Source organism: Ceratosolen solmsi, unplaced genomic scaffold (assembly GCF_000503995.2).
Source record: "Ceratosolen solmsi marchali unplaced genomic scaffold, CerSol_1.0 scaffold10, whole genome shotgun sequence".
In the NCBI taxonomy this organism is placed as follows: domain Eukaryota; kingdom Metazoa; phylum Arthropoda; class Insecta; order Hymenoptera; family Agaonidae; genus Ceratosolen; species Ceratosolen solmsi.
Genome location: NW_011948412.1, coordinates 19,631,027 through 19,654,871, shown reverse-complemented (window position 1 = coordinate 19,654,871; position 23,845 = coordinate 19,631,027). Strand labels below are relative to the sequence as shown.

Below are 23,845 nucleotides of genomic sequence, written 5' to 3'. Positions count from 1 at the left end.
AGGATTACTTATACTTAGCACAAAAGCTTAGATTGCTAAATTGCTTCTTTTCTCTCTGGAATAGTCCAAGCGTGACAGCGATAACTATTTTTATTCTACTTTGAAATTCTTCGACAGAGTTGGACATCTAAGTGCATTATAATATAATTCATTTTAGCCTTTAATATTTTAGAAGTTATTTTATAGTGTATGTAGCTTCACTTTTGAAATAATTGATTATAAAAATAGTTACCTTTGTATGAATATATTATGAAAATCCTTAAACATAAAAAGAGGTTTTTAAATTATATTTGTAACGAACTTATATTAAAGAACTTTTGTTTTCGCCATTTCTCTTTCCGAATATAAAGTAAATATTTTTAATACGATTTAAAAAATATTACCATTATAAAGAAAGAAAACTAATTCTAAGAAGACGTGAAATAAATAAAATATATTATTTTTACTAAGATAAAAATAACTTAATCGTTAATATAAGATGCCTGACTCTGTAAAGGACATTTTTATTTCCCCCAAGACTGTATATTAAATAAATTTAACGTCTTGTTTTGACTTTACACTTTTTCATTTAAATCTTAATAAGCTATCAAGTTAAAATGAATAAATGTTATCTAACCGGCAAGTTAGACACAGATATGATTTTATTACAAAATCAAGATTCGATTAAAAAAAAAAAATTAAAAAAAAATATATATATAAAAAGAGAAAAACAGCCGCTTGTTAATTAATTTGTTTTAAGTGTCTATGCCCTACTTCATTAATTACACCAGGGTTATGAAAAATATAATACTAAATGTTGCGCAATATTTTAAGCTTGACTTCTCGCGGTGCGCATTTTTATAATTTGTACAAACGACTATTCTGGTCTTAACAATGATTACTAACCTGATAAAAATAAAAATAATTTACAAATAACTCTGTACAAATGTATTTTCTCAATATACATTAAATAACATATGTTGTACGAAATAAAAAAAAAGTCCAACGGCCTCTCAAAAGAATATCCGAGGTCTTTTTTCTTTCGTCTCTCCAGGATTTTTTTTTGTTTTTTTTTTGTTTTTGTTAAATTAGTTTACAAATCTTTGCGATTCTCTAAATGTCTGCTCTGTGCAACGCGTTTCATTTCTGTATATAACTTTTTACAATCATCGAATTATTTTGAATTATCCGATGGGTTAATAATTACAAGTAGGCTTGTTTACGTAATATTTAAATTTTGCTACGAATTGAATAATCGGTGGATTCGATCCACGAATGATAAGTTTTAGTTTTCTCATTATTTGTTTTCTTGGATTGTCCGAACTGTGCGAAATTTGTTTTTTTTTTTGCGTAAAATTTGTTTTTTTATTCTCGACTATTTAGGAGAAAGAATTTAAATGTCACAAAGTATAGGCTTGAAGGACAACCTATTTGGCTAAAGTTGTTATCATCCATTTTTTCAGTCATCTGAGTGATTTTTTATGTATTTAAATAACCTGATGAAAAAAAACAAACAGAAAAATTAATATACTATAATCATGTATTATTATTAGAATATATATATTATATTAACCCAATATCACGGATTTAGTATACCCGGTCTTTTCCGATTTCTTCTGTTGCGTTCCAAAAGACTCGACATGTCTAGAGGTTCACTTTTATTTGGCAATCTATCTAATAAAATCAGCAAAATGCCATTCAGTCTCTTTTTTTTATCTTCTCTCTAAAAACACGTGTTAATTATTTACATTATTGGATTTAAAAATTTCAATTATTAAAATTTATATTTTTAAATTACAATACCTGAACAAAGTTTATGTGAGTAGTTATACATGAATTCTCTATAAGTCGCCTACGACCTCGAGGCTTGTGTAATTGATCTTTGTTACTTGGCTTAACATTATCTCGAAATTCCGTTTTACTGGCGCTTTGTTCGGTTTCCGAACAATTTTTCTTTTTCTCTTTCGTAGCCTTACCACTTACTTGTATGCCATCGAGGCTATGTGGCTGGAAAATGGAAAAAAAAGAAAAGAAAAAAAACACATTTATAAATCGCAGATAATAAACTCGATAAACGACTTGCTCCTATTTTACATTATCAGTTATTTTGAAATATTTATGTCTTAGATTTGTTTGTGCGTCATACCCAAGCAATAACATTCTTAAATCGCATGCATTTTGTTATTGTATTTTTTTACTATGACCCCTTACGAGTTCAAACTTATAAATAATAATATGTAGTAATAATTGTAAATAAATGTAAATGTAACTCTCGATTCTTCAATATCAAATTGTTAATTTGCCAAATTGAGACAAAAGTAAGTGCACATCAAGTTAATACATTTGTACATATTGAAATTTTTTCTTTGTTTTTAGTTTATCCTAAATTAAAGAAACTACAATTTTAAAAATTAGAATATGCCAATGAAAATACATTTGCAAGTCTCACCAAATAAGTCCGATAATGTTTTATGCGTTGCGGATAAGTTTCAAAGGCATAAGGTTTTGTGCAGACTTGATGCCGCGACCTCGCGACTTTAGTGAATAGTCTGGCTGCTCGATCCACGCGGTACTCGCAAACATAAATGTGATCTGGTGTTGAATAGACCGGTCGACCTGAAAGCAATCGTTAAACCATTCTTACACTCGATTGCTACAAAACGAATACCGTCAGAATATCAACAAATAATATATTCTAACATCCAGACATTGTTATTTTTTCAATGCTTGTGTAATTACATTGCGCAATGACAAACAATGTGACACAACACAATACCTTTGCAAAAGGTGTGCGGATCTAGAACCCAGCAACGACCGGCTATCAATTCGCAAGGGACCGCTTCGTAAAGCGGAGCACAGACGACCTCGTTCTCGTAGAACTTGCGCGTCGGTTCGTGATAAGTCTCGTGCGGTCGTAGATAATGATGCCCAAACACAAATCTCTCGCCACTGTAACACGTCGATTAATGATAAGATTACTTTTCGTTGCTAATGACAGCCTGAAAATCTTGAAATGCATGAACTGACCTCTCGTTCTTCCAAAGCCTTTCGATTCTGAATATGTCCATCTGCTCGTAATCCGGCTTGTCTATGGTCTTATACGTATGCTTATCCGGAGTGTCTCTGAGAACGTAAACGGTGTCGCCGGTTCTCAGCTGCAGGTCACCGCGCATCAAGGTGACATAGTATTTTTTGCCCTCCTCTTCCTCCTCGGTCTCGAGAAGTATTTCGTAATCGACGAGCCGAGGCTGGCACCTTTCGCAGAGATACGAGTCCGCGCTTGTATCCGCCTTGACGCAATCGCAGTGCTGCCACACGAGGCACCGCTCGCACTGGATCATCAGACCTTCATCTCTGTAATCGGAATTACAAGCGCATTCTAACGAGTCTCATAGTAACGAACATAAAGAATATTTGATACTAATATTTGAGCTTATTTAAAGTTGATGAAAGTCAAATGAAATTTAATAAGATTTATCGTAATTATATATATATATAGCACACGAAATTTTAATCCTCGTACTTTTTTCAATTGTCCTACCTTCTGCAGCCGTCTTGAATTTTATCTCACTAAAGTACACTCCAAATAATGAACACCGAGCGATTACATCAACATGAAGAATATTAGTATAGTAAGTAAACAAAGAATTTGTAAGGTTAGAGTACGGAATTTTTCTTACTTCTTATTTTAAACGTGCATATTCTAGCTTTAAAAATCATGAAAATATATAAGAGTATAAAGCAGAGAATAATCGTGTACCGATGCAATCCACAAATGCAACGAATGACGTCCTCTTCGCCAGCGGTGGATCCCCTCGGTGGAAGGAATGCTTGCGAGGGCGGCAATCCCGTAGCCTCCGTAATCGGTATAACAAAATCGGCCTTTCGACCCAAATACAGCTTCCTCAGCCTCGCCGCCGCGATGCCGATCTCGGAGGTCCGGCCGAAGAATCGTACGTTATTGTCGAACATGCGTATGACGTCCTGGTCGAATTGTTCGGCCGTCTTGTACTGCCCGTTCTCGATGCTTTGCTCGATTACCGTGAGGTCGATGGGCTCCTGCACCTTCTCGTAATACTCCGAGAGCTTGCGTTTGGGTGGAAGGGTCAGGAATGGAGTGCACAGCAATGCCTCGTTCTCATCCTTTGCGCCCGTTATAACCGTGTAAAGATCTTTCAAAACCTGTCGGAAAGCATCGATGGACATTTCAATTAAGTACGCACTCTCAGCTCCTTACGACGCATTAATGATTTTTCGCACCCTTAACGTATGCCATTGGTATTAACACAATCCATTGGCAAAAAGTCTCGCACTCACCTTAGCTAATTTAGCGGTCTTATTAACCTCAGGATCATCTTGCGCCTGCGCAAGCCTTCTAGTTCTCACGGTTCTCGAGCCCGTGTTGGTAAGTGTTGTCAGATGCGTGAAGAAGACCTCGTTATTGGCCTTTAACTCCCCGGAATTCTTCTCCTTCGTAGTCTGCACCCCAACACCCGTAATGTTGCCAACTTTTATCACGCTTTTGTTCTATCATGGCAAGCGCACGATTACGTTAGGCGGCTTATTATCGGTGAGGCTAATCATTAATTGTGCTACACTTACCTGAGTATTCACCAATATAACCGGCTGCTTGTACTTGCGTATCTTTTCGATATTACGCACGAGGAAACAGCGATGCTCGAGGACGAAACAACGCTGCTGATGGGACAAGGGCTTAATAGCGGGGGTGGGAAGCAAGCTGCCGTCCGATCCGATTTTGCGTGTCTTGCAGAGTCCGCTCTTGCGATTGGATGAGGATGGGAGACTCGATTGTGCCTGTGCCTGTATAACTGTACTGTTCATCTTGCGCGAGTTCTTCCGCGGACGGCCGACGGAGCGACGCTCGTTGATAGTGCTTAAGTAGCTACCGTTGATTATCGTCAATTGGCTTGCCGGGAGCAATGGCCTGGCGACACGTTGACTCTTGCCACCTATGGAGTCAAGTACCATTAAACGATTAAGCGAATGCTATGGGCTTTCTGAAAAAATCGAAGCTCAGCTCGAACGGTCTGCCAAGTACGCTGCTCATCGTAAATCAGACAGCTTTGGCAAGTGTATTGGAATTGCAAAAGTTCTTAGGTGTAATAATAATCTAGTAAGCTCTTAAATCGAATGCGACAACTGTGCATAAGTATAGGAAAGGAGCATTAACATTTTTTAAGAAGTATAACCATTACCATGCTGTAAGTTGGGAAAAATTTTAGCTTTTGTAATTTAGCCAATTATCCAAAGTTGACAACCGTCGGAACCAGAACCTCAAAACTTTCACAGCGAGCCCTTACCGATGACGCCGCGGCAGCCATCACTGCCGCATCTACACTCCTGTCCCTCGGACGGATTGAAGAGAGCAAAGTTATAGTCGTAAGTGAGTTCCTCGCCGGCCTCGATGTCCCTCGAAGCGAAGAGGGCCATCCGGGGGAGTCCATGGACGCTCCACTTCTGCATCTCACAGTTGGGCTCGCAGGAGTGATTGACAAAACGCCCATCACCGCCCATTCTGTGCCCGTCGATCACCAGACCGCCGTCCAAATGTAGACAATAGTGGTGTGTATCATTGGCGTAGCGTGTGGCCATTCGCGTCTTGAATTCCCGCTCCGATACAACCTCGCCAACGTATTCCAAGATGAAACATCCCGCTGTGAAAAATGAAAACCATTGAGAACAACCTTTCAATGATTACTGAGTAACATTTTTTTTGTGATTATGTCTTATTTATTATAAAATAATGAATAGTTTAATCTCTAGTCAATTCATTCTCTCTGTTATCTTTTCTTTAATACGGATGTTTGATTGGAGAGGCAACTTCTTAATACGAGCCGCAATTCAAATCTCGATTAATAAATTAGCCCCGAATCAACGATTTACTGATATTGACATAGTACGAGTGGTCTTTGATATTTTAATTTTTGTAACTAGAGACAGCCCGACCTATATATATATATATATATATATATATGTGTGTGTGTGTGTGTGTGTGTGTGTCTGTGTGTGTGTGTGTATATAAAGGATGCAACTGACTCTTAATGGATTGATGAGTGCGAACTCCCCAGCCCTTGGACTCGGTCATGAAACGTTGAAGTCCGGGCGACCAATCGTGTTTCTGGATCTTCTGGTTCTTACAGCGCTCACCACATGGGCAGAATTGGGGCGAGCACTCGCTGAAAACCATCCGGTTAATACAATCGTCGCCACATCCGGATTCCGGCTTGCACTCGCACGACTGCGCCTCGTACAGCATCGTCGGCTTCACATCGTAATACACATTCGAGCGGATTTTCCTTTAATAATCAAGAGTCACTCGTTACTTAAGCCGGCTATGTTTTCTTATTTTTTTTTTCATTTCGTACTTATTCACGATAGCACATCGACGGCTATTTGTTAGATTCGCATTGGCATAAAGCAGTGGATACTCGACAGAAACATATTTTGAATACAAAATATTGTTAATTATGATCTGTAGATTTAAAGATGAGTCACCCAATTTGGTAGAGTGATTTTACTCTTTACTCTTTGTTTAATAGATCAAAAATTATGTCATATAAAAGAAATTTCTACTAAATAAATTTATAAACAATGTTATTTTTAATCATCGATTGGAAATCTGACCATTAACTCATTATAATTCATAGAATTTCAATTTATCTCGAATTTTTTGATTGAGCTCAAGCATACTATATATATGTAATATTATATTATTCTTCAAAACGTTTTACTCACTTTTCAAAGGATTTTAAACATTTTTACAACAAGTATTATAAAAGTGAGTATAATTGTAACCGATCAGGACAAACGGTAGCTTATTATATAATGTTAATATTTTCTTGTTTGAACTTATTTAATAACTCTTCAAAAAGTAGAACCAACGTAACACAATTAAAAGTATATTTATGAAACTGATATAAAATGAATTCTTGATTAATTGCTCACATCCCATGTCCCATATAGCATAAATCTTTGTTCACAAGTGTAATGATAAATTTATCTTCATTATACATTTATAAAGCACATTGATTAAAAAAAAAAGAAGGTGGAAACAATTGGAGTATTATGAGAGCGAATAAAAATGTAAGCAAGTTTGAATTTGATATAATCCTAACTTATTTTGTATTAAAATTCGCTTTATCGATGTTTTATCGAACTTCAAATGTTAAAATGACCGATTTTTTATATTTTGATCGGGCAAAATCAAATAAACGAATGAATATCAAATGGCCTGCTTTAAATTCGACATAACATCATGAATAAATAAATATAGACAGCAGTCCCCTTAGCAGCATCACCTGTAATTCCAAGATGGCACGAGGTCTCTACCAGGTAACCGAGAATGAGTGTGCAGCCACCAGAGATCATAAGGCAGCTGGAAGGGAATTTCTCGTTGTCTGAGGAACTTGCCGCAGTGATAGGGCGGTGGAAGGAGGCCATGGGGATGCTCTGTTGGATCATAGAGCATCTTATTCTTGTTGTTTCCCGAGTCGGCATTAGTCGTTTTTCGGGGCTCGTCCTCCTTGAAGTAATCCGAGAAGAGACCTGCCTGCAGGTAGCGCTTTTTCCACCGAGGCTGCTTCCTCCGACAGCGCATCGAGCTTGCCTGTATCAGTTTAAAAACAAACACCTTTAGACAATCTCTGACGGCGAGTTGAATTCTTCGTGGTACTAACTTATTATTATTATCTGCTTTACTAAATTATCGAATAATACTGATTCAATCTTGTAATAGTCAATACGATCGGTTTCATCTTTTACGTTTTTTCATAACAAATTAGGCATTTGCTCATACCTCTAGCAACCATTGCTCTTATATACACTTATATACAGTCAGCCACTCTTCACTATTTGTGAGATAATTAAAGCAGATAAACAAAATGTAAGGGTTAAAACTTGCCTGCTTATCGTGATCATCGCTAGCAATGTCGCTACTTGGTAGCGCGTCGCTCTCGGTGTCATAATCGTTACGGAGCCTCTTGAGATTCTTGACGGTGAGGGTGCAAGGACTGACCGAACTACGTACTCGCCGGTGATTATTATTCAAGCAGGTGTGGCTTTCCAGTTTCACGCTTAATTGTAAATTCGCACACTCGAGCTTCCTTACATTCTCTTCGCTCAACACTGCCACTTTCTGACTCTGATTGTATCTGCAAACGTAAACGAAATACGCTGGTTATTAAATGCAGAATTTAATAAATCGCTGAATTTGAATTTGGAATATTATGAATAATGAATTCTTATGTATAATATATGTTATATTATATATGTATAATATAAATATTCTTTGAACATGCGTACGTCAATGAAGTAATAAAAATTTATTTTGATATATCGCAATTTTAACAGTCATATTGGAAATTTATAAATTCCTTGCCTTTTGCCAGAGGTCCTAGGTAATAATAATGTTAATAAAAAATCTAATCGCTCGATGAAATTGTCCAAATTAAAAAGATTTGCTATTTTAATTTGTTGGAAATATTTGATAACGTTTTTTTCTTATTTAATATTTCATTTCGATACGAGAACACATGCATAAAGTTATTTTGGATGTAAAATATCTTGTGAAAATTGTTTAGTAAGGAAGCACACAAATATTTAAATAATATTGATATAAAAATACCTTTCTAAAGATTCTTCTAATGTTGCGTTCTCATCGTACATTCTCGAATCTTGAATTTTTTCATATTTAACTGGACATAATTTATCGCACGGCTTACTACCATCACACTCGACCACTAAATCTTTTCTGACACGTAATTGACCGGAACAAGTCTGTGCACTTTCTTCCAACGTTGTATTTTCATCGTCGTATAAAATCTTATCATCCAATTTTTTATTGTCAATACCTTCATCTTTATTTATGATTTCTTTCGTGTACGTAATTTCCGATTTTTTCTTCACGGCCTCCTTTTCTTTATTCTCTTTAGTTTCAACCTTTGGTTTTCTTATCTCAATATTATTAGTTTTTAAATTATTCGGCATTGTATTACTAATAACTTTCTCAAACTCTTCCTTATTTAATTTAACAGTCAAGATTTGTTTCTTTTTCTTTTTCTTCAAAGTGGGAAAGCCCGTGCGATTTATCGCTTTTCTGCGGCGAACTTTTTTCTTTATCTGCATGACTGTTAAGGAACTGCTTGTAGTATTTGGAGTGGGAGTACTGGATATTTCATTTTTCATTGGTTTATGAAGCACGACTTCATTACTTTTGAATACATCTACTTTATTATCTAATTTATTATCCGTATCCTTCTTTTTACTTTCAGGATCTCTTTTTGTTACTTTATTTGAATCGTTATTTTTCAATTTGATAGTATCGGAACTCTCTTTCTTCGAGCTTCTACTTGGTTCGATTTCTTTCTTGGACATTTTATTACCAACGTCCCCGTCTTTTTTTACTGTTTTCAAAATATCTAGATCTTTCTTTACGAATTTATTATTAATATCAATGTCCTTCTTCATTAGCTTATTAGACTCTACATCTTTCTTCGCGATTTTTAACTCCGCATCTTTTTTCATGGATTTGTTTGCGCTAATTTCCTTTTCATCTTTTAATTGTTTGTTTTTTACCGTGCGCTCTGCTCGCTGAAGATAATCCAAAGACCGTGAATCTGGCTTATCGATCTTCTCTACTTGAGTATTCGTAAGTTTATCAATATTCAGTTTCTCAGATTTCGACATTTTCTCGATATTTGTTTTCATTGTTTTATCACCGGCGCACATTTTTTCTAATTTTTCAATCTTATCGATAACATGATTGTTTTCAACAGGTAGTTTTGTAACTGTTACGCGTAAATCTTTGACGATCTTCTTTTTACGTCTCGGTAGCGAATCAATTTGACCTTGTGATTTTTCAATAGGCATCGTACTGCTTTCAAATACTGGAAAAATGTTCAAATTTTCAGTTTCACACAATCATCAATTACATTTATGTATTATATGACAATAATATGTCATTTTATTTAAGTAGTAGAAAAAATAAGCTTTTGGCGCTACAATGATAATTGAAATATAAAGCATAATAAAAACTTATTAAATGCATTAAGGAAGTAAATATTATTTAGTTTATAATGTTCCTCGTTATGTATTTCATAAAATATAGTCTGCGAATGATAATATATATATATATATATTTTTTTGTTTCTATTTTTCCTTACGAAGACTTTAAATCGATAAGGTACTTTCAAAATATCTTTACAAAACAATAGATAAAATTTACATAACAACATTTGTTTTCACTTAAATATTTATCGTACTTCGAATTTTAATATTTTCTTTCGATAATTAAACAATTAAGTAAATACTAAATTACTAAGTTTACCGATTATGTTATATCGAATTATTATGAAACCGATTTAATATAAAAAATTATTTTATAAAATACTTTTCTTACAATTATGATATTTATTTAAACCAAATTACTTTAATTATTCACGATGGGACTATGCGGGCGTCCCTCTATTTAAAAAAATAATCTTGCCTAGCACTTACCAGTTTTTTCAAGCCTTTTCTTAGCTTTCAGCACCGACGATTCAACTGCAGCAGTAGATTTCGATTGGCTGACACCGGTAGCACTACCAGCCTCGGTACCGTACCTCAAAACGGTCCCCTCGATACTTTTTGCATGTGGTATGACACTTGGTCTGTGCTTCCTCGACTCCTCTTCCTCTTCCTCATCATCGTCATCCTCATCCTCCACATCTTCCTCCTCCTCCTCTTCCTCCTCATCCTCCTCCTCTTCTTCATCGCCGTCAACCACGTGTTCTTCACCCTCTGTCGGTTGTTCCTGCGAGCTACTGTACACGCTGAATACATGATAGTGACGCTTCTTCAGCGGCAATCGTTGCTCGTTTGGATTACTCGATTCGTTACCGGCGACGCTCGCTGCGCTACTACTGTTACTCGCACTACTACTACTGCTGCTGCTGCTACTGCTGCTACTGCTGCTACTACTACTGCTGCTGCTACTGCTACTGCTGCTGCTACCATCCGCCGTTTCCTTCTTAATTCGGCGTTTTAATGTCTTTCCTAATTGTTGAACGAATACAATTATTGGTAAGGAATTTCTTGTATGCATATCTTGCAAATGCTCTTAATTTTATACATTATGATTAGAAAGCAAATTTAATCCTAACAAATCATTTAAACTTGCGATTTGTAATTAACGTAGAACGTCTTTTTTCTAGTAATAACTACCTTTACTTCTTCCAATTTAAATATACAAATATATACGTGCTGCGTTCGTATAAAACTCATAATATGCAAAGAAAGTAAAATCAACACAACTTGTATTTAGATTTAATATTGAATAATAAAGTGTGCATATATATGTACAAATTAACTTAAGCTTTATTCTCTTAAGATAAATATTTATTAAAATTTTATGTTAAAATAGAGATATTTTACTTAAGAGCGCTAATACAATATTTAAAATAACCATTTCTATCAAAATCACCTTAAAGTATGTATGCTACATAAGTTATTATCACAAGTTTTTATCATTAAAAAGCATATAATATATTTGATTGAAAGCATTCCTTGAAAACAATTACATTTTCTTAATTATAAGTTATAAATTTGAGTTAATCATAATCTCACATGTACTTTCCATAATCATAGATAATATTCTTATCAAGCATGTTCAATGTGCATTGCAGTCATTACAAGAAAGAAAGTAAAATCGCACTGACCAGCGTTCTGTTCATCAACCAGGTCAAGCTCGCTACCCTTGCGCTTCTTCGTCGTCTTCTTGAGCCTAAAGATGTGAGGGAGGGGCTCGACTACCTTTGTCGATCCGTTCATGCCACTGCTACCAGTGACAATTTTTCCCAAACTACACATCTTACCGAACTCATCGACGAGCCTTTCAAGCTCCTGTCCGACGGCCGGGTCAACCCGGATCGGTATTTTCGGTGCAATAACGCGCCGCCGATGTTTGTGATGATGGTGATGATGACGATGATACTCGCCCCCGATTTGCTGCTCGTTTGATACAGTACTGCTCCCTCTTGTTGTCTTTTCAAACAAACATAAAATATGGATAAGATTGCGCGTCAACTGCACGTTTATAATCTTGCGTATATAAAGGAAGTACAATTATTACATCGTCCTTATGAATCTAAAGACACGAGCCACGTGAATTATATAAATAAATTAGAAAAAATTATATGATGAGATAATCAAATATGTTTATACATTCGAATTATTAAAATATTCATTATTAAATATGTTTATTAATTACTCGAGGCCAAAAAGCCGAAATCATCAAATATAAAGAATATAAAAATGAACGGTATGTTTCATTACATAAGAGTAATATATGGAAAGATCAAATAATTAGAATTATTAATAATCAAATTGCCAAATATTTGTAAAATAAAATTTACATTCTTGTACGGCAAATCTGTATCTAAATTATATGGAAGAACATTAAACATTTAAATATCAATTGTTCATCTTAAAAAATCAATTATTATCATATAAACAAATACATTTATAACAACATAAGAAAAGTTTTTGTATTTTTTCAACGATGAGAGTTTAAAAAAAAGTATATATATATATATATATATGTTATTGAATTTTAAATGCATGAAAAAATTACACTATTAAGTTTGAATTTTTTTTAAGGATACAAAGAACTCGGGCAATGTGTCGAAAGCTTCGTAATTTATAAATTTATTCAAATATTCGCCACATGGATCGAGAGTATTAATTAACCACGAGCAACTACCAGCTGTAGATATACTCGGTTCTCAGGATAATAAATAAAGAAGAGTCTTTTAACGGACGATGTCCCGGCTTTCCGTTACTCTTCTTCACGAGTCATGCATCTTTCATGAACTACACAAGGCATAAAATGACAAAACCACACTATACGAGTGCATGCATATGTGTGAACAAACGTGCGCGCCGTCTGAGAGTATGTGAGAACATGGCAACAGTTTCCCCTTAATCGGCTTCAACATTCAACCCCCCTAATGGAGAAAGCTAGTCAAGTACACTAATCAATTTCTGCGCATGATGATCCCGGCCAACCCCTAGTGCCTGACAATTCACAAATTTACTTCAAGTTCGCACGATTTCGCACGACAGAACTTTGATTAAGGTCCACAATTCTTCCGTTCGAATCGACTCAAGAATAGAAACTTCCAAGATATAATTGGAATTTTGATATATCACTAATAGCGCAATCGAATCACCGAGTATTTATACCAACGCTTTCGTATAATCATCAAATTGCATAGTTATTTTATTATTTATTTAGATAAACTCGTTATGATGTTTCGTGAATTATTATTATGGTGAGGCTCGGTGTGCGTATTACAATGAAAATTTTTTAAGCTGATCCATCCAACAAGCTAACAAATAGGTTTTTTCAGTAAACTAATTATACGATTTTGACCGAATTAAAACATTTTTCACTTTTACTTCTGCATTTTAATGGCGATAAATTAAAAATCTATATCAATAATTAAGGTATTTTAATTAGAATTACTCACATTTATCGGAATTATGGCTATATAATAATACCATACGCATAAAATTATGTTTTCCTTCTGTGCCGTATAATCAAATGTTTGTAATAAAAATATTATCAACCTCATTCGACTTTGATTTTGAAATATATTTAAAGAGAAACTGTTGTGATGTAAAAGCTTACCCCACGTTTCAAAACCATTTTAAGAGTTTTCAATGCGCATGAACGCGTTTGTACAATACTTGAAAATAGGAAGATAGAAAATCTACACATTTCCGTTAAATACGAAAAATTACCATTTTCATGGTAATTATAGTTTGCAAATTATACAAAACTATTGTTATAATTCGTAATAAATAATTCGATTGGTAGGTGAAAGGCGCAAATCATTGCAATGCTGCAAGCACATAACAATGATATAAATATTGATTATTTGAAAGAATCGGATTAATAACAGGTAAGGATAAGATGGTCTGCACGCCAATGACGCTCGTTTCCAGTAAATGTCCAGCCTCGTTGTTTTTGTTATTCGGAGCGGCTGCGGTCGTGCCAATTGTCTTTTTGTTAACTTTATTTTCTTTGAGGACGCGCCGAGATGCTGATGATGTCTGTTGTTGTTGGCTCTTTCGCGTCGACTGCTGACGTTTGCTAAGACTTAACGAGTCAAGCCTATTCTCCTTTAAGCTCTTTTTGCTTTCGAGTTTACCTGAAATCAGAATCACAGCCGCTCGTTTAAACAAAATTTATATCCATCCATAATCTTATTAAAGTAAGCATTCTATTTTTTTTTCTTCTATCATTAGTATTTATGTAAGTTAAAGATCGAGCTCAAATCGCGCTTGGAATACAAATTTATTATATTTTTTTTTAATTAATTTTGCCAATTCATATGTTATTCTTCGTATTAGTATTTTAGCGTTGTTTTGCAAATGATAATCCGTAAGGCATCAGTTTATCTTTATTATAAAATTATATTATATTACCTGTATTATCCTCAATTCGTTCGGTAGATTTGACGATGGTTGGCTGAGCGAGTTCTTTCTTTAAATGCGTCTGCCTTTCCCGCCTCATTCGCTTGCAGTTGCCCGTCTCCTCGTTATGAATGGCTTCCTTCAAGCGTTTCCCCACGATGACCTGCGTCGGTTTGCTTAGGCACTTCTTACGCGTTACGCACACCTTCACTTCGTCCAGGCGTTGGGCTGGTTTAGTCAGCGTTGCTAAAATTACATGACAAATCACAAGAAATTAAAATGTTTATTATGAAATTACATTGTGAAAGAAAATAGGCGCATTTCTAACGATACGTTATTAATAAATAATTAAATCGATATGCTAAAGTTTAATATTCAAAAAAATGGAAAGTAATTTAATAAACTTTGCAAATTTATAGATTTGTCAGTATTTAGTAATTATGAACTTTTTCACATAGTTTGTACAAGAATTGCACCGAACGCTTGTGTAAAGTAACGTAAAATAAATGACGAATTACATCTCTTTTATCCGACTTTGACAATCACGTTTTTTACAAATAATGTAAAGGTTGAGCGTTATATATCAGCATTAAATAATGTATAAAATATTTAATTGACGTCTTTTGGAAAAGTTCAATTTTTGTTTATTATTTTTATACTGACATTAAATTTTTAAAAATGTCAAAAAAACAGTAGATCTCAAGCTAAGATGATAAGAAACAAGAAAAGAGTTAAAGGATCTAACCGGTCGTATCGCACGATTTCCGCAAAGTCGACTTCCTGCACTTCAATCTATTGTTGAGCGTTTCTTCAACAGTCTGACATTTGGCCGACGTTTGCCTGTTGCACTGCGACACGACAACTTTGGCTCTCTTGAAGCAAGGATTCTCCTTGTTAAAGAAAGATCGACCATTAGCTGCTTCTTTCTTGACTGGAATAGCGGTCGGACGAAGCTTCGGCCTCCCCGGGCCGCGTGGCTGTGTCGAAGAGGATGCAGCGAACTTTGCAGGTCTCCCGGGTTTGCGCTTTGGGGGGCTCAACACCGTATCCGCACTCACGAGCGACTTCGACTTGGCCACCAAGGCTGCTGGCCTCGACGTCGACAATTTGCCAACCACAAAACTCGTCGACTCTACAGCTGTAAGTGGCCATTTGATTTATTAAATCTTCGATGCTTATAAATACAAATTAAGTGATTTTCAAAATAACGTCAAATTTATTAAAATATTACTTCTATAAAAATATAAATTTAACGTAAATAACAAATAAAATTCGTGTGTTATTTCGAACACCGAGAAGCTGAATAAAAAACAAAAAACTGGCTGACAAGTCTTCCTTACTTTTGTTGTTGCTGTTGTTGCTGCTATTGGCTGATACGGTAGTGCTCACTGGCCGCACAGGTAAATTAAGCGTACCACCTGGGTTGGATGTAGTTGGAGGTGGACTCACGGGATTAACCAGGTGTAGAGGGCTGTTGTCCACGGACTGTATACCTGAATCCGGTGACACGTTGGAGGCACTGGCATACTCCGGTTCCCGAGGCTCGCCGCTCGACCTCTTGGCGAGCTGCTGCTTACTGCCACGTCGTTTACGTGGCTCCGACAGCAGTGCTGTTTTCTCCGCGAATTGCTGAAGCAGGGACGAACTGTACACAGGCACGGGGTTCCGCTCGCTTATGTTCTCAGAGGAGTCTGAGTCGGCACCAAGTGACATCCGTTCAATCGCTTTCGACACTAACCGCCCACTTTCCGAGTCCTCAAAGCCGTCAAATGCCGTGTCTTCGTGCTCTTGTTCTGGCAGAATTGCTGCAAGATCCTCCTGATTGATCTCCTGGAGGGGTTGCTGGTGCTGCTGCGACTGTATTGGCTGTTGCTGTTGCTGTGGCGACTGTGGTACATGTTGTGGCGGTTGTTGTACATGTTGTTGCGGTTGTTGTACATGTTGTTGTTGCTGCTGCTGGTGGTGATGATGATGGTGGTGATGCTGGTGATTAACTTGCTGGGCCTGTGGCAATTGTGGGACTGTCTGTACAGTCCCCTTTAAAATAAAAAAATAACTATTTGGTAATAATTACACATATCATTATAATTTTATATTGAAATAAGTATAAAATTTAATTGTACAGTTATAATATAGATAGCATATAGTACAATTGTATTATATATGATTACTTAACCATTATATAAAAGATATGATAGTACTTGGCATTAGTATAATATAAATATATCAATGAAAAATTAAGTCAATGAACAATTCATGGAAGTAATAAAAATTAAATATTTTAATTACAAAGAATCAATCAATATATACATAACTCTAGTTGATATCAAATATATTTAAAATAAAATCAATTTTCAAGGCTTATTAAATTAGAACATCTTTTAAGTACAATAAATTACCAGAATTTTTCGTAAAATTAAAAATTATAATTGAATTTACTATATATAAAAATATAAGTATCATAATAATAATAAAATATTGTATAATAATATAAGTCTTATTTTCCTAATAGAATTATATTATCATCATTATTAGTTACTATTATTTTATTAATATATTTATTGTCGTTATGTAAGATAAACTTAAAATGTTAATGTTTTAACACCTTTAGTAAGTTATTTTAAATTTTAAAATTTATAAAATAAGTATATACATTTATGTATGATTATCTACTCTATCTAATAATAGTTCTAAAAATAAAATTCTAATAATACTTTATCAAAGTCATTACAGTTTATTACTAATTAATACAATTGATTAAATAATTTATTGTATGCTCACGTTGAAAAACTAACTTTATATAATAAATTACAATTAACTAACCACATTTGATTGTTGATTTGAAAATTGTTGATGCTGAATTGGAACATGTTGATGTGGTTGAGAAAATTGTGTTGTTTGTTGCTGCAGTAATGTTTGCTGAATTTGAGGGGATGGCATTAAAGATTGACTGATGGATGAATCAGAATCTTCACTACTGCAATCTGATGTCTAAATATAAATAAATATATTTTATTTAAAAAAATTTGTTTTCATAAGAATAATAAGTATAAATATTTTAAATAATAAAACAATTAGAAAAGAAATTTTTTTATGAAAAATAAATTCCACATTTTATGTTCTCCTTTAAATAAATATTAATTTAAAAATGAATTTATTTATGAGGTTATTAAAATAAGCAAATAGATACCTTAAAAATACATATAATACATTTTAAAATATAGATTTTGAGAATGACTGAAGTATTTGATTTTTATTTAATAAAATTTTGAAAACACATATACTTATGTGACTATTTTTCATTTTCTAAACAATCTATAAAATCTGTAGGACTACAGAATTATATGTATATTTACCTTAGCGGCTCTGCTTTTAGTCCTTCTTGGTAACAGGCGTCGAGCTCTATCACATCTTAGTTTATCTAAATCTTCTTTTCTGGGCACTTTCATACTTATTTTTAATTTTAATCCACCCTATAATTTTTAAACATAAGCATCAGAACTACATGGAATTTAAAAAATATATAAATGCTATCAATGAAACAATAGAACTGTACATTACCTGCTCAAAATTTGTTTCTCGAATTGAAAATGTTTGCTCACTATGATCTGACGTGCAATCAGAATTTGATTCACTGTCACCATCGCTGCTATCATTATCCGAATCAGAATTTGAATCCGAATAGGAACAACTACCGTCGCTACCTCCAGAGCTTTCATCATCTGATTCAGAATCATCATCTGAATTTATAGTAGTGACACCTATTGATAAAATAAAATAATAAGATATATATAAAAAGCATAAAATTACTTTTAAATTGCAAAACTTTGAATTACATAAGAACCGAAAGTTGAGGAATTTTCTTAAATGTATTCTTTTTAAGTTTATAAATTATATACTATGTACTATAAACTCATAATTTGTTGATTTTATGGTAATTTATCCAATTTAATAATTTCCATGAAATTATTAATAGAAAATGTAGTAATACTGTTCAAAATAAATTAATATCAAATTTCAATTAAATTATTGTATTGTCATACCAGTAACTGGATTCCAATTTCCGCCATCTTTAATTGCATCCATATCAACTGTAGATGGAAGTTCTTGCTCTGGTTCGCCATCATTGCCATCCCAGTCCCAATTTTGCAATTCCAACTCCGATGGATGATGAATAACGGCATTCCAACCCGAATCACCAGACATGTTTTTGCTTATCTTACATCCACTTTATTTGTAAATAAACTCATCCCTTGAATTTTATTTTATCACCTCTTAGAATTTTACAGTCTTACAGATTTCATTTTAATGTTAAAAATGTTCTCAGTAAAATATTACACACAGTTTATAAGAAATAAAGAAAGAAAAAAAACTTTCATATGAATCCTTTTCAACATAGCACAAGCATTTCATTTCACTGTAGGTGACTATTTGTCAAAGTCAACAGTGAAGAAATCTTCAAAAGTTTAATACTTTTGTGTACCTGAAAAAAGATAGTAATATAAAACATTAAGTTATTTTCTCAATAACTTCTATGGATATAATATATAATCTAATATATTAATTGATACTTTTGATATTAATACAATTAAACTGAGCTGATTGGTATTTTAAAATCTTCATCGATATTATAAATATAAATATATATATATATTACAGTATGAATTATTCCATAAAATATAAAATCTATATTAATTTTATTTTAAATAATGTCTTTGATTCTTAATTTAAACGCAAATATTTGTAAAAATATTGAATTATAGAAATTACGTTTATACTTTATAGATTTGAAAATAGTTTTTATAAAGGAAATGAATATTTTTAATGATAATATATTTTATAAAACAATTATAAAATAAAAATAATCGTAGATTCTGTTCCTCTTAAACTTATCAATTTTTATCACCACAAAAGCATTAAGTAATATGTAAATAGTTTTAGTATTTTAAACTAATTGTATAACTAATCATCTAAGATAATCTGCGTCAAAGTAAGTATTCTTAATTTACACTTTTATTTAAGTACTTATACATGTTATTTAAAATTATATGATCAATTATAATTCTATAACTTTATAAATAAATATCATGTAAATAAATAATTTTAATTAAATCACTACTATTCATATATGTAAATATTATATAATAAACCATATTGACTAATTAATTTATGAACATTTAATGCAATGCATGTATTGTGGTTCTATTATCATATTTTCATTAAAATTAGCATTTTATCATGAACAAATAATGAAAATGTTACACAAAAAGTTAAGTAATAAATTTTGTCAATTGCAAACAATAATAATCAATTAGAAACTTTTATAAAATATCTTTATTTGATATTTTAAATAATAATAGTTACTTTATAATTTCAAGATTAAAAAAATTAATATAATAATTTGAATTATAACAGTTATAATAAATAAACTATCAAAGATACGATTGTGCTCTATCATTTCGATTATATTAAATATAATAAAAGTATTATCATTTTTCATTATAACTTGAGATTTGAAAGTACATGCGTATGAATATAATACTTTCATTAAATTTTAGCAAATCTACTTGTGATAAGCAAAAATTATCCCTAATCTGCAATCTTTTACAAAAAATACCAGTTTCCAAATTATGTAATTATACAGTTACAGATATGCAAAATTTTCTAAAAGTGGCAATTCTATTACACATCAGCTATCACTAATTAATCTTTTAGCCTTGTTCACACAGAAATATCTTTAACCTAGAAATGACTGGATCATGTCACAATTTTAATTAAGCTTAGATCTATTATCATAAACACTGTATAAACATTACATTAGTAAAACGGGATTTTATCACTTTCACTGCACTATCAATCCTAAAGTTAAATTTATAAATTAATAAGTATATCTTGTGTGCTCACTCCATAGTGCTTGATAAATATAAACCATCGCGAACCATTTTCATTCTCAATAGTTTCTTTTTCAAAATAATCCTAGGTAGCTAAATCATTGCTCCAAAATTAAGTTACTACCAAGGGGCGCTCTTGTTAAACACATTTACAATCTTTGTTAATTCGTCATGGAGGATATTCCCTAACAGCGTCAGCCTACACGTTAAAAACACATTAGCTAAGTCGAACAAACCACAAAAAATACATCAACTGTAAAAAGTAAAAAGAACAAAAAGAAAAAGTCGACGACAATGTGACGGTGTGTAGGGAGGAGAATAGGAAGGTAAACGCGATAGCGATCTTCGCGACGCTTACGCGAGCCTTGCCCAAACACCGACGAAGATCTTGGTGACAGCTGTTCCCGAAGAAGACGGCGATCGCGATGACGGCGACGACGCCAGCAACCACGGCGGCGGCAGATGCAGCCAGGTGCGAGGCTCCGTTACCAGCGCGTACAGACATGCGTGTCGTGCAATTGGGGGAGCAAAATTGGCGCGAAACGAGAACACGCGCGCCCTCCTCTCACCTAATATCCGCTCATCGTCTTGCTCGCCCTTTCTTTCCTTCTCTGTTGTTGTGCGTCACACAGAGCCTTCCACAAAGCCGCCGTTTCCGTGTGCACCAGCCTCTCCATCTCGAGTTGTGTCAGTTCCATTTGGTGGAACCGTTGACTTGAACAACGGCTGCTCCTATTTTCTTAACACGGACTTCTATAAAATTAGACGCTATTACGGTTAACGGCAACGATGACAATGACTTCGAAGATGATGACAACCAAGACAATAACGAAGATGATAATGACAGCGACGACGACGACAACCAAGATCAGGACTCAAACCAAGACCAAGATCAAAATCAAGACCAATATCAATATCAATACCAAGACCAATACCAATACCAATACCAAGCCCAAAACCAAAACCAAAACCAAAACCAAAATCAAAACGAAGACAAACACAAAGGCAAAGACGAAGGCGACGACGACAATAAAAGAAAAACAGACGGAAGAAAAGAAAGAGATGGAAGAGGCGGAAAAGAAGGAGTGTACATGTAATGGGGATCGGAACCCGCGCGTGAACGAGTCACGTTGAGGAAAGAATGTGCCGAATACAGTAAGACACAGAGAGGAATCGCTCGCTGCTCTCGTACCGTACACTCAAGGCTTCAATGATGCCGCCGCACTTGAATAATATTTTGGTTGATCGCTCCCGCTGGGATACTGTTGCCCTTATTTGTTTATCCTACCGATCCTTCTTATCGGCCGGGCTCACCTCGTGAATTGAAAACAGCGATTGTCGCGGTTACAGACGTTCTTCACGCTGGCGGCCGCTAGCCGTCTCAAAAGAAGAGCAGAAGGTCCGCTCGGCTCCTGCCGTCGCTAGCGAATATGTGTATACGCGTACGAGAATGTTTACGTCGCTCCGCTGGCACTGGCGCGCGCACGCACACATACGCCCCAGAACGCGTGTGTCGTGTGCATTTTTTAACACGAGCGAGCTAGTGCGCGCGCGCACACGCACATAAAATGGCGTCAGCGCGAGGTCATAGCGGTGTAGTGTCCTTTCCACTTCCCTCCCACCCGCGGATGTTGTTGTCGCCTTAGTCGTTCTCGTTGTCGTTGTCGTCGCTGTTATCGTCGTCGTCGTCGTCGTGGTTGTTGTTGTCGTCGCTGTCGCCGCCGCCGCCGCCGCCGCCGCCGCCACCGTCGTTATTGCTTCCACCACCGTCGCCGCCCCTCTTGCCCGTGGCCGTCACTGTCGCGCACACGCGGTCTTATAACAGCGTAAGAAAGACATTACTTACTAATGTTAACGGCTAGCAGCTTTCCTCCATCTCTCTGAAGATTCTCTATTTTCCTCTATCGCGCTCTATTTTTCGCTACTCTGTCGCCGTCTCCTCACCGAGCAAAAGCACCAGAGCATCCGATTTTCTCCCCCTCCCCCTCCCGTCACCCGCCCTCCCACCTCTGTCGTGGTTGCCGCCGTCGCCGCCGCCACCACCACTACCACCGTCACCACCGCCGCCGCCGCGGCCGCCACCAACACCAACACCGCCACCAACACCAACACCAACACCAACACCAACAAGAACACCACCACCACCACCACCACCACCACCACCACCAATACCAACACCATCACCCTCCTGTCCCTGTTGCCGGACCGTGGATTCTATCACGCCGCCCAGTTTTCTCTCAAGTTTCGCCGTCCTCGTCTATGCAAAGTGGTTGCAACAGATTACCGTCCTTGTCCATTATTCTCATCTCGTTTCAATCTCAAGAGAGAAACCAGTGACTTCACACACGCGCACACCCGTGTACACATATAGAACGGCGCGAACACGATGTGTACTATCGTGTACGGGTGTAGTGCCACTGCCACAAAAAAGACACCGAGTTGTGCCGTGGTCGTTGCGTGGTTATCGTCGTGATCGTCGTCGTGGTCGTCGCTGCGGTTGTCGTTGTGCTCGTCGTTAACGGTAACAATAACGTAGCGTCCGATGTTAAAAATGCGCACGGCAATCGTGCGCCAGGGCAGGACGACTGGGCCAAATTACAATCGCGCGCTTGCTGGTACAAACTTGCATAAAAAAGCGTGGAATATCGTAATGCCGTTTGCGAGCGTAAGTTTAAGCGGCCGTAAGGGGTGGAACATTATTATTGGGCTTGATGTTTAATGGAAAGGAGGAAGGAGACAGTGGAAAGGTTTTATAGAGCCCTGATGGAGTAACATTTTAAAGTTTCGTAGCTAAGAAAGAGTGGTCTGTCAAGCTGTAGAGCTGTTAAAGATTACGATATTGCCATTGGTGCGGGTGGCGGGCCGACCGAAAGGGGGAGGGAGTAATGAAATTAAAAAAAAAACATACCGATTCTGCCAGAGACCGTAAAAGAGGAAACAATAAATCCAAACGCACAACGACTTGAAATTCAATGTGAATCCAATACGTACTTAGTGTGTAGTATTACTTGGCGAAATCGAGGCGAAAAGCAAAAAAGGCACAAGCGCAAAGGCGAAAAGTACGGTGTGCACGGAAGGGGGAGGAAAAGCGAAAAAGACAGGAAGCCGCCGGAGGGGTCATACGTAGGCGACGGCGTCCGTGTACCTTTTTTTTTATTTTTGCCATGGTACCATTTTACGTACACATCGACGTTGCCGCCAATGGACGCGCGAACCAACAGGAACGGCGATGGCGGGGTACACAGCACAGGGAACCTAGTCGCCGCCGCAGCCGCCGACGAACTTTTCGAAGCGTAAAGGGAGGGGGTGCGAGGCTGTGTGTGCCGCGCGAGAGCGAAACGGAGCTACGACTTACGCGAACGAGAGAATACAAAAGCACGTACACACAAGTGCATGTGGCGTTATGACCCCTTTAACGCTTCTGAGGCTGCCTCTTCTCCTCCTCCGCCCCTCCCTCCGTCCACTATCACATCGTCCATCTCGCTCGAGCCGCAGCCTAC

At 35.9% G+C, this 23,845-nt stretch overlaps 1 protein-coding gene across 1 annotated transcript; it reads right to left on the bottom strand.

Annotated features, from left to right (window-relative positions):
- Positions 1 to 1,328: 1,328 nt before the first annotated feature.
- On the bottom strand, positions 1,329 to 22,265 carry ash1 (histone-lysine N-methyltransferase ash1). Its single transcript, XM_011503999.1, has 25 exons — positions 22,192 to 22,265; positions 18,498 to 18,937; positions 18,016 to 18,215; positions 17,811 to 17,927; positions 17,278 to 17,445; positions 15,795 to 16,491; positions 15,200 to 15,592; positions 14,467 to 14,700; positions 13,891 to 14,189; positions 11,694 to 12,018; positions 10,495 to 11,031; positions 8,624 to 9,914; positions 7,901 to 8,150; positions 7,299 to 7,606; positions 6,037 to 6,296; positions 5,301 to 5,654; positions 4,576 to 4,949; positions 4,297 to 4,506; positions 3,740 to 4,161; positions 3,007 to 3,333; positions 2,756 to 2,928; positions 2,429 to 2,595; positions 1,783 to 1,986; positions 1,553 to 1,702; positions 1,329 to 1,475 (listed from the first exon to the last, which is right to left on the bottom strand). The coding sequence occupies exons 2-24, from the start codon at positions 18,658 to 18,660 to the stop codon at positions 1,559 to 1,561; spliced, it is 7,617 nt and encodes a 2,538-aa protein (XP_011502301.1). The 5' UTR covers positions 18,661 to 18,937; positions 22,192 to 22,265; the 3' UTR covers positions 1,329 to 1,475; positions 1,553 to 1,558.
- Between the last annotated feature and the right edge of the window lie 1,580 nt (positions 22,266 to 23,845).